Source organism: Barbatula barbatula (genome assembly GCF_947034865.1).
Source record: "Barbatula barbatula genome assembly, chromosome: 7".
Taxonomy (NCBI): Eukaryota; Metazoa; Chordata; class Actinopteri; order Cypriniformes; family Nemacheilidae; genus Barbatula; species Barbatula barbatula.
Genome location: NC_136770.1, coordinates 18,106,588 through 18,118,813, shown reverse-complemented (window position 1 = coordinate 18,118,813; position 12,226 = coordinate 18,106,588). Strand labels below are relative to the sequence as shown.

General features: G+C 36.5%; 1 protein-coding gene across 2 annotated transcripts in view; it reads right to left on the bottom strand.

Moving 5' to 3' along the window:
• pde4ba (phosphodiesterase 4B, cAMP-specific a) overlaps nucleotides 1-12,226 on the bottom strand; it is a 138,079-nt gene that overhangs the window by 110,215 nt on the left and 15,638 nt on the right. For both annotated transcript variants that reach the window (XM_079459869.1, XM_079459870.1), the window contains exon 2: nucleotides 4,484-4,579. In XM_079459869.1, coding sequence (XP_079315995.1) covers nucleotides 4,484-4,525 — 42 coding nt within the window. In that variant the 5' untranslated portion in view covers nucleotides 4,526-4,579. The remainder of the gene's footprint in view (nucleotides 1-4,483; nucleotides 4,580-12,226) is intronic.

The following is a 12,226-nucleotide window of genomic DNA, read 5'->3' as shown; positions in this document are numbered from 1 at the left end:
CAGACAACCTTTTCTCCTTCAAACTAAAATTACCCAAAGCACATGCACTCAGACAAAAACATTGGACCATATGGTTGCTTGACTGTTTGACTTTGTCACAAACGGCAAATCTGCTGGCACATTTCAATAAAGAGAGATTGGACTTGAGCCACATTGTATAATCCCTCACTATGTAAAACATGCAATATAGACTATACATTTTATACATTTGTTTATATTGGTTGGCTGGGTTATTCTAGTGGACATGTATTTATGTAAACTGCCATATTGTAATATTGAAGGAAACACAAATATGAGATGAATCTGTGGGTTAAAGGGGTTTGATTTTTGGGGGTGTTTTTATAATCCAAAAAAAAAAAAAATATATATATATATAACAATCATTATTATTATTTAATAAGAATTATTTATTCAAATTTTGAGCAATGTGAAGGTCATAGGGTTAATCCCAGGGAACACATACAAAATAAAACTATTATAAAATATACACAGTACCTTGAATCCACTTAAAAGGGATTTAAATGAAACAACATTGAAAATTCTTACACTGTGTCAACAACGGATGCCACAGGCGCAACAAGAAAGCCCACTTGTTCTTAATTGGTTTGTCGTGCCGTGCCGCACAGCATCCAGTGTGGAGAAAATTAGAAATTTTAAATGGGTTCCAATGCGCTTCTATGGTCTTTTGTCGTGTCACGTTGCGACTGTCGTGCCCGGTGTAGATACCGTGTTAGATCAATCAATGTCTGAACATTGTAATAGGGTCTAATGATGTTTGACCACCATTTATATTTACTGTATAACATTTGAGGACCTCAGACAACCTAGACAACTAATTACAGATAATTCAGTAACATATAATGAAGTTAGTATCTTAAAGGAAATTCCAAAGGTGTTTCATGCATTTTGACTTATTCACAATGTTAAACGTGATGTCTTCTCATGCTTGACATGGTCAATTTGTCAAAAAACAAGTTGGACGTAAGACTTTGTAATTCTGTGCTTTATACACTCCCTCAGCATTCTTATAGGTTAAAGGAAAAAAAAAGTTAAGATGAAAAACCGTTTCGTAACAACTTTTCTTAGTCCCTTATTGGGCAATTCTCCCAGAAATGCCTGCCCACGGAAAGTTGAAAGAAAGTGCCTTCCCACCGATCAACCGACAATAGTAACTCTTGCGATAGAGAGAGAAGTTGAGGTGTGTTTGTTTGTTCACAGCATTTTAGTGATGAATGTTATTTATATAAACGGTGGATATAACGCTGGATTAGGAGATCGTTTGAAACTGATAGATGGCGCGGTCCCAGTGCTAAATAATCTGAAATCTGAACCTCAAACGGTAAGTAAAACTAAGTAATATGTCTGTGTTAAGTTGGCAATGGGTGCGCACATGCTTTACTTCCGCCCCGCCTCTCCACATGCGTCGTATGTTTTCAGATAATAATAATCGTACAGCTGTATTTGCCTTTTATAAATGTGATCAAACTAAAAACTAAGGGTGCTGTAGTATCTGCATGAGATATGCCGAAACTGTCTGAGTTATGGCTACTGTAAAAATATTAACTAGACATAGGTTGTGCCATTATCCCAAAGCAGATAAAGAGAATCATTAAAGGTGCTAAAGAGAGAGAGAGAAAATAGAGAAAAAAGAGAGAGAGACATTTATGTCGCTATTGTCAGTAGCTGGATCAGATGAGCTCAGACACATGATTGCACAAACAGAACACATGCATTTTATCACAAATCCTGCTGCTTACATGAGGGTTTGTGAAGTATCAGCATGTGGCATTTAACGTCCGCCAGGCAGTGAGCCACAGGAAACAAGAGAGCAGAGAGCAAGGCTAAGCACAAAGGTTGAGTAGATCTGGAAAACTTATGGATCTGTTTCATCTAACCAATGGTAGAGGAGAAACAGGCAGAAACTCTAGAGATTAATACACAGGCGCACACATACAGTGTTCCAAAAACCAGCCTACACAGACAGCTACTATCCCAGAGGCAGTGATTGCCTAGCAGGATACGTAAAACTTCAGGATCTGAAAGTACTTGGAAGGATCTCTATTTGTTAAACACACTGTATTAAACAGAAGCTAAAGAAGATAAATCTGTAAACCACATTAAATATTTATTTTTGCAAATCTCCATTGATCAATCTGGGACAATATAAAGGGCCATATAAAATCTGTTTATTTTCCCGGTTTCCATTTTTCTTTAATAATTTTAATTTCCTGAATTCTGTGTTTTCTGTTGTTAAACATATAATAGTATTATTCTAAGTATTTAGATTTGTATGTACAAATACATGCATATATTTAAGAAAAATATAAAAACAAACAATTATATATTATTTCAATAATTGGTCAATATAAATCAATACATGTAAATACTTCCTAAATATGTATACATGCATGTACATGTGTTTATAATACAAAATGAATATGCGCAGGACATAGCCATACATCATGTAAACACAAAGTTTTATTCTGGATGCGATTAATCGCAATTAATCGCTTGACAGCCCTAATATTTGCCCACATAAGATAGTAGTATACTAAGTATTTTATACTTTAGTAAGTATACAAAAGTATTTACATACTAACTATAGGAAAATTACAAGATACTACAGTGTTTTTTAACCATAAGTGGAAAAATCTACAGTACCAGGACATAAAGTAACAATGTAAATATACAATAAACGTAGGATACTACCTTAGAATTTGCCTTCATTTTGCAATATCTTTGACGTTAGGAGCAAGCATACGATGCACACTGCATACTATTTCTTACATACATATTATGCAAACACACTCAACAACACCACTTAACCCTGTGGTTTATATTCAATTTTAATCTGCGTGGTGCTTGTGGTTACAAAATGAATCCATTAGGCTTCATGTCTTCATCACTTAAGCCATTGGCAGGACCTTCGATCAATTTTTAAATGGCTCTATGAGCTCAGTGTACAGGACTACAGAGCCTTCTCATCAAGGAAAACAGACAGAAGAAAGAAATCTTTTTTGTGCTTCACTCTCTTGAAGCACATTCATATTTAGTAAAACTACAAAAGTTTAAAAGTAAAGTAAAAAAAAGCAAACTGCATGTATATAATTAAAAAAGACCAAAAAGAGCGAGCGATGAATATCACCAGTGCACTAACAGTAAGACAGAGGATAAAATTTCAACACCAACCGGCACATCGCTAACAAGGTGCGTAATACACAACCGCAAAGACCAAAGCTACCCAAACACTAAGAGACAAATAAAGGAAGTGTGGCAGGGCATAAAACAAAAGAAAGCCACAGACGATAATAAAGGTGCAACCAAGAACTAAAAGAATCAGAAAGAGAGAGAAATGACAGAATGTAATGTGTCTTCACTCAAGTCTTTCCATTGTGAGGAAAACATTTGATCACTGGCTTGCCTTTTCTCTAGAGAAAATTGACCAACACTTTTTCAGTTCTTCTAAGTTTCTTTTAACTTTTCCCAGTCCTCAATTCATTACGGTTTAAAAAAAGTTGACTAGTTTAACAACCGATCCAGTTGAAGGCAGTTGACAACATTTTTCAAGGGAAGATGCCTGAAAGGGATACTTTACTAGCAAACAAAAAATTCCCCATGTTTTACTCACCCTCAAGGCATCCACGTATCATTTCACTTCCAAGCGTTAGAATGGAAGTGAAATGGGGGTTGACTTTTTGAAGCTCCAAAAAGTGCATCCATCGATCAAAGAACTGCTAGACACAGCTCCGTAGTCTTAACAAAGGTCTTCTGAAGCGAATCGATGCGTTTGTTTAAGAGTAATATCCATATTGACAGCGCTATTATCGTTGATGTCTAGCTTCTGTCATCTCTCGAATGCACGTGAACCAGAGGCTTGTTTTTCCGGCAGATGAGTTCCGGTGACGAACTCTGCATTTTTCGTTTTGTTCCAATATGATAGCGTCTACTCTGGCGGGAGCTTTCATCAATGACATTTGCGGAAAAACAAGCATCTGGTTCACGCGCGTTCAAGTCAACACTCATTCACTCCCAATCTACAGCTTGGAAGTAAAGTGAAGAATATGGGAAACTAAACCTTTCTGGGGCACTATTGACTTCCATTCAAGTACAGAAAAAACGACTAGGGTAGTCATTAGTGCCCCAAAACTGTTTAGTTTCCCACATTTATCAAAATATCTTCTTTTTGTGTTCAACAGAACCTAGAATGTTAAACAGTGCTGAAGATGAATAAATGAAATACATTTTTGCTGAACTATCCCTTTAAATTCACTGCAACCCAGGTTTTTAAGTATCAGGCATCACGAGTGCTGCTTTATTCAGGTGGCATAAAAGATACTTGAGTTTCTACTAAAAAGTGTCATCAAAATGTACAGTATCACAAACATGCCATTGCTAGTATAATCCGTTCAGTTGATTACTCTTTCAGGCAACCCACAAAGTAGTGAATTTTGTAAATGTGACTTTACACATCCTTAGTACTCACCTCATTGGGTGACACCGTTAGAACGCTCCTGCTCTTCCTCATCTTCGGCAAAGTCTTCCTCCACCCGTCCCGCACAGGCCTGCTCCACTGACACTCCTGCAAAAAACAATAAGACATACCCACACGGTCAAATCTCGACTTTCACAGAAAAGAGCAAAAATAACATTTGACCTTACTTGCTCATGAGAAATGCCTCAGGGTGATGATAAAATGGAGAGTCATTCTTTTGTAAGAGAAGCAAGAGAAGCACAGCTTGTATGTAGTCTTTCAAAAAACCACATGCATGAATATTTTTTATGGAGTTGCATGATTTGCTTTGTATGCTAACCTTAACAAACAAAATGATAAAAAACACTCCCCCCATATGACACCTGCAGGCAAATCTTTGACTCTTGAACGAGCAATGAAATATTGTGAACCGCTCAGAATATGACAACAAAAGAATCAACAGCAACAAGCGGGAAAATGTTTCATTGACAATGTGCAGTTGCTGTAAATTGGAGCTGCTCAAGCGTACAAATACAAGAGCACTTCAGCGTACAAATACAAGAGCTCTTCAGTGCAATTCAACAAAAGGCAGAATAAAACTACTACATCAAACTAGTCGTGTTTTCTCTAAACCCGACATCACATCTACCGGATGAAATATTAAAAAATAATTGTTTGTTAGCTTACCTTACAATCTTTTTTTTTAGCCGTGAACATTTTATGTTTTTTTGCTCCCCCTTGATAAATATAGATGATATAATCAAACTATTTATGTGTATGGCCGAGCCTGTCTGCAACCACAGCCGAAGTTTTCTCTTCGGTATCTTTGTATGGCTGTGTTTCAGGCTCCTGTCAAACCATCAGCCAGTTGTGTGACAGACAGTCTAGCTTTGAGGAAACAAGGAAGCTCGCAGCTGTCACTCAACTGAAGACCAAAGAGCCGTGACTACATAACCATTGATTTGACCATCCCGCTCTTGACCTGTCTGTTCCAGGTACTCCAAACTGCCTGACTAAACTGATGTTAAACCAGAGAAGGATTTAGATTGCATGTCAACTCTAAATGGTGAGTTTATATTTTATCACTGTCAGTGAGCCAGAGCGTGCTTGGTAACAGGAGTGTATAGAAGTTTGCATAGTGGTCACTGATCCGAGACACTTTAGACACTGACAAGTGGGAATTAAATTCCTTGTCTACAAAGTGTGTTTTCCCTTGTTTTGTGACCTTTATTATCGTTTCACAAGTTCGCCTATTTGGATAATAATTATAATGCACGGTAAAAGGTATGCATATGTGGCTTGCTGTCTAGGGAAAGGGCTCCGAGCTCGGAAGATTCTTCTGAATGCGGAACACTCTGCCCTCTCTGGGTAGAGGGCTCCGAGCCCGGTATTAGCCCGAAGAGCTCCCCCTGTTGTCCTGTGGGAGCAAAACAGTGAGGAGCCAGGGTGGTGAAGGGATGCTTGGAGATTGTAGAGAGAATGCATGGAAGACGGCTTGTCTGTTTGTAGAAAGAATATTGGTAAAATACGCACTATTTTTGCAGTGTATAAAACATACAGTATGCTTCAAATGGTTATTCATATGTAAATATGTACTAATTTAATGACAAGGCAATGAAGCTGTTGCGGAAAAACGAATAATTGATATCTGTCACAGCAGAGATCCTTCTCCGATTCACCATATTCATTGTGTAAGGACCACCCATCTCAGGAACTCGGGTGCCAAAATTATTTCCCAACTTCACTGCGGGGAAACGCGTCATCAGAGGGAGTTCATGTGCAATGTTTACCTCGGAAACTAATATTTGTGATAATTCCAAGAGCATGTGAAGGCATCATATAAATGCCCTTTCGTTTCATTAGTCAGGCGTTGTTTCCGTGTGCTGTTATTTGATGATTTCATGGATTGCTTTTGTTCTTGTTGCTTTATTCTCTTTTTACTTTGTACTTTATGTTATATATATTGATCAGAGATCCACCTCCTGCCTGGCTTACTTTTTATTACAACATGTAAGCGAATATTTCATCCAGTTCCCTTTTTCTAAATGCAGAAACGTCATTCATTAACGTCAACAATATATTATACAACCTAAGTACTAAACACAAGAAGTAAACCTCTTACAATTTTAAAATGGTTAAACATCTATTTTTTAAGATTAATTCATTTAAAAAATAACTTCATACTTTGAATTCAGAGCTTTGCTATGGTATTGCAGACCACATGCACAGATTCTCCATAGTGTGGTACTGTGGGGGTCTATGTTAAAAAAATATACCAACAGTATTTACCTCTCCTTTATTTATTGAATATCAAATCTGTTATCTTTATTAAGTTTAATATAGACAAAAGAAGGACTAAAAAAAACATGACTTCGTTATTTTGAGTGGAGTTTAACAGATGAGGTCACCATGAACTGTAGTTGAAAATACTGTAGTTGTGTGAAAATAAATTGTATTTTATTTTCATCAATAAGAACAGCCAATATGGGTTTGTACTTGATAGTTGAGCAATTGCACCTATTGTATTATTGCTCCTCTATGACATATCGCTTTATTGCTCCCTGAACTCTCTGCTGTGGATAAAAGTGTCTGCAAAAGGACTGAAATATAAATGTTAATGTCAATGTGATTATAAATATTGCTTTTCTTCTAGACGGTCAAATATCATTTTTTTGGTTTTACTTCCACTGCTAACTTTCCTCCAAAATACTTCCATCCATTACATGGATCAAGGAGTCTATTCTCATTAGAGATTCCAATGAATAGTTTATAATATAAGGGTCCTCTTGGCAATAGCACAAATCTGGTCCCACTGCTGTCGTTTTGCCATTCTTCTGTGAGAAACTCAGACATCCAGAAAATAATTACTCAACGCAGACTGAAACTCTGAAATATAATGACAAGCAGACAGAGTGTTTTAGTGGTTAAACCCAATTAGTTTCATTTAATTTGCATGAAGCACAACTACAGATGAGAGACGACAAAAATTGTGTTTTCAGAAAACGTTTTCTACATTAGGTTTATGCATTTGGTAGATGCTTTTATCCAAAGCGCATTCAACGTATACATTTCATTCTGTGGTGGGTATCCTGGGAATCAAACCCATGGGACTTAAACTCATGGGACTCACACCTGAGCCGCGATCTACCTGCTAAGCTACAGAAACATTACAGGTAACAGAACAATATGTTTTCTTACATCACACAAAATCCTATTTATTTACCCTGGAGATAAACAAAAAGCATTTTAATCATCAATATTATTTATATCCTGAAAAAGAAAGACGCATCGATTTCAGTGGATAATAAATCTTTAGTGTTTAATCTGTCCAAATGATCTCAAATACTCCCTTAAAATTACACAGTCACTGAGCTGCTCTCCCCTCCAATGAGGCCATTTAGGTCTCCTTAATAAATGTTATATGGATGTGACAATTCACCTGGCTATGAAAAACTATGCTTTAAAAACATAATAAATCTCTTGGATGTCACCTTAAATATCTTTATCTGTGTTCCGAAGACACTGGGAGGTCTTAAACCATGTTGAACGTCATGTGGGTAAGTAAAAAAATAACACAATTTAGATTTTGAGGTGAACCTTTCCTTTAAAGACTTCACATCAAAATATTGACATCTGACCGTATGGGGAAATCATTTGGTAGAAACGTGATTATTTTAACTAAGGTTGATATTTGCATGAAATTCTCAAAATCTCCCACTTATGAAGAGACTAAAGCATGCATTTCTTCGTTACTGGAGCGGAAGGAAAAGGGAAAAAATGACAATTATAAATGCAAAGATAGACAATAGTTTGAATAGCAGAAACAAACAACCACATTGGTTAATTGGAATCTCCTCTGCAGACCTACAAATGAGGGCCAGATGGTGAAAGAACATATTCTCCTAACTATTCTTAATGCTCCTACATTAGCAGCTCATCTGAACTGCAAGATAGGAAAATAGAAAGCTATATCAAGGCCAAGGGGAATCCCAAAGGTTTAGCAATTTATCATTAGGTTTCATTACAGATGAGTGCCAGGAACATGTGGCACATTACACTTGTGAATATACATACTGCCCAAACTTTGGTTTAAGTTGTGTGTTGTAGATTTAATGTAGTTGATACAGCCAGACACCATCAGTAAATGAAGATTACTGGTTCATCATATTGTTTACAATGGCATTACATTTCTCTATCCAAGCTATATTTCGTCTCATCTAACGCAGGTCACAGAACCCCTCGATTAGAAATGCCCATGTGGTGGAAGCGGGTGTTTTTCTTTGTGTTTTGCTCAGCTCTTAACGTGTAGGTGATGGTCCTGGATTAGTGTTTGCTTTACCTGAGCCCTCATAACAGCACTTAAGGGCAGGATGGCAGAAACAAACAACCACAAATTATCTTTGTTCCGAATGCTTTCACAAAGCACAGCTGGAATTACATATACAACCGCAAGAGAGCTTTATCCTCTGAGCAAAACATGACATTAGCAAATATACAAAACATTTGAATAAGTGGCAAACATTTTAAAGGCAAAACTCACGTCATTCATTATTCTAACTCAACAGTCAAAAAAATACCCGGATACATAAGGAGGTGCAGACATCTCTCTAGCAGAGTGTCGGTAACAACCACAAAACTGGAACTAGTTAAACACAAAACAAATAGGTAACATCGCTCACGAGAAACCAAGGTTTGTTAAAGAAGTCCCTGAGCAAACCTTAGAAACCTATCAAAGTGTCATCATTCGATCCATTAAAACATTAATGAGAAGACTTATTGCACCCAGCGGGTCATGTGACGGAAGAGGTGCTTCTTTTTAAGTTATCCCCACAGTGCCGAAACTAGTTCCTGAACGTCAGAAGAACGCGGGAATGAAATTTCCATGTTTGTTGAAGCTGATCTGTTGCGTGCGATAGACTCCCAACTGAGATTATCTTGCCTCCAGAAACCAGTCACACTGGCATTCTGCTGTCAGATGGGACATGGGTGAATAAAAACACCTCTTCCCTTCTGTCATTTCTGAAAACTGCGGTTCAGGGTACCATGGTTCACTACAGCTATCTGGGGATCAGACACAAAGTACAAAGTATATTTTGGTGCTGTCAAATCGATTAATCGCAATATAAATACACAAACATATATATATATATATATATATATATATATATATATATATATATATATATATATACATATATATGAAAACATTATAAGTAATATATGTTTCGAATTTACAAGTCAAGTCTTTAAAGTCACCATGAAACGTCATGTGGTGAAGAGTTGTCGTTGAGATGGGGAGAGATTTGATTAAAGATTACAAGTGCAAATGAACATAAAAAGATAATGGTGTGCACGGATAAATCATTTATTATAATAATCACTGTGATTTCATGGTGACTTTAAAAATATTTAAATATAAATCCACATATTTATATAAAATGATATGTTATATTTACATTTTTTTAATTATATACAATTATTAATTATAAAATCTATTTGAATATATACTTTTGTATGTGTGTGCATTATTATATACATAAACATGTCACACACATATATTATATAAACACAAACATTTATTTTGATTAATCGAATTGACAGGACTAGTTTAGTTTAATTTTTATGGGTTTTCAGAAAAGTTGTTTTGTTGCTGCATGATCTTCTATTTTTTATATATACTGTACTTCAAAATCATATTTCATGTTTATTATAGTGAAATTTTTCAATCCTACAGTGTATAAAAACAGCTCAAATAGGGTTGAGAATTATTTTCTAGATGTTTTTTTTATTTGCTACTGCTTTGTATTAATGGAAGTGGCCATTTGTAAGGTTTCACATGATGAGCAAAGAAAAGTGAATTGTGATCTGAAACCGATCATGAAAAAGCCAAGTTTATGAGTTATAGAGCTATATGATTAACTGACTTGTATTTATATTACTTATAATATGAAATAAAATTGTATGACTTTATCAATAAAAATGGCCTTTTAATATATATGAAAAGCTCCTCAGGACCAAAAAAGTCCAAAACATTACACAAGCCACAAAAAATAAGTCTGATGGCAGGCTTGCAGGCAGTTTAATGCATCCTAAAAACTAAAAAGGTTCGCAAATAAATAAAATAATTTCAACCAGATCCTCACCAATTATAAAAATCACAGAGGTAGGTCAACACACGTGGTCGAATTCATTCAAGTTTCATAAGCTCTCTTTACTTGAAATTGGTATGCGCATCGAATTCTCCTCAATAGATGCAGGTGTGCCTTTTCTCCATGTTTGGCAGACTAATGTGATTATGCAGGTTATAATCATTCACAGAGAGCTGCACTTGAAAGCCTGTCACTTCTACATCATTTTTCTGGACACTAACCTCCTACTTTGGCATTTAATAGAGTAAAAACTGATGGTTAAACTAATCTGTTAATTACCAATAGTGTTGGAGGACTCATAAATGTTTTATTTTGTGAGCTTCTGGGCTGCGGAGCTGTTGACGGGGGTTGGTGGCATATTATCACTTTACTCAATTAGTTTCTCTGTAATAAAACCGTGCTTAAAGCGTGAGACTCAGGACTGTGACATATACGACTAAATAACACTTCTCGCATATGCAATCAAATTATGCCCTTATATTTTCTCAGAACCAATGCCCCTGAATGCAAAAGTATGAATTTCCCATGTTAACTGTGTCTGTACATTCTTGCTTTGAAATGACGGAATTCTGACTCAGAATCATATCTATTAATTGGAGGATGTGAAGCACGTCCTTCACAATGAATAGAAAAGTACAAGATAAAGAAAAAACATTTGAATAGTTTACATTTCATCAAACACTGTTTCTCTTAAGGCAACTCAGTTTTAAGCGTAAACGCGGGATGTTCTGTTCTGAATAAAACTCAGATCACAAAAGGTCAATCTGTGATGTACCATCACACAGTTAGCATTATTATTTGAATAACAGTAATTTAAGCATTTTGAATCAGCAACAGCATACTGTATGTTTTATAAATATCGCAAACACGGTCACAAAAACCACAAAATTCAACTACAGAATTCAATTCTATCTTCTCAATGTAATGGCAGACATTTCTGCTAAGCAATATAACATCACTTGTGTAAATGGATTTAATGATGTACAGTTGTGGGCAGAAATGCACACAGTTGTTTTACTCAGTCTATACTTATAACATTTGGAAACTGTCAAGACTATCCACAGGTGATTGCATACATTAAAAAAACCCGTTTCAAAGCACAATTTACACAGAACTCTCAGACCCAGCATAAAAAATCGAGTCATTCTCTCGGGATAATGCTTAACGTACTCGGTTACTAACATAACCTCGGTTCCCTGAAATACGGGAAACGAGTACTGCGTAGCAGGACGCTATGGGAAAACTCATTCTTCTCTGATGACTAAAGCTTTGTTCAATAGCGCAGTGAAAACGAAGCTGCACGGACCTATGGCGATGGGGCTTATGGCTATATAAGGAGACAAATCGCAATAGGGTCCTCAGATTAGTTTGACTGAAGCGACTACCATATGCAGCTTGTAAACACGGCCAGGAATGCGGTACTTGTTTCCGTATCTCAGGGAACCGAGGTTACGTTAGTAACCGGGTAGGTTCCCTATCGATACTTCACTCATACTGTGTAGCAGAACGCTATGGGGAACCAGTATAATCCCGCCGTGCAACAAGTGGAACGAAAAAAAACAGTAAATCCCGGAGCCGTGTTGATCGTCCCAACAGTGTGCTAGGT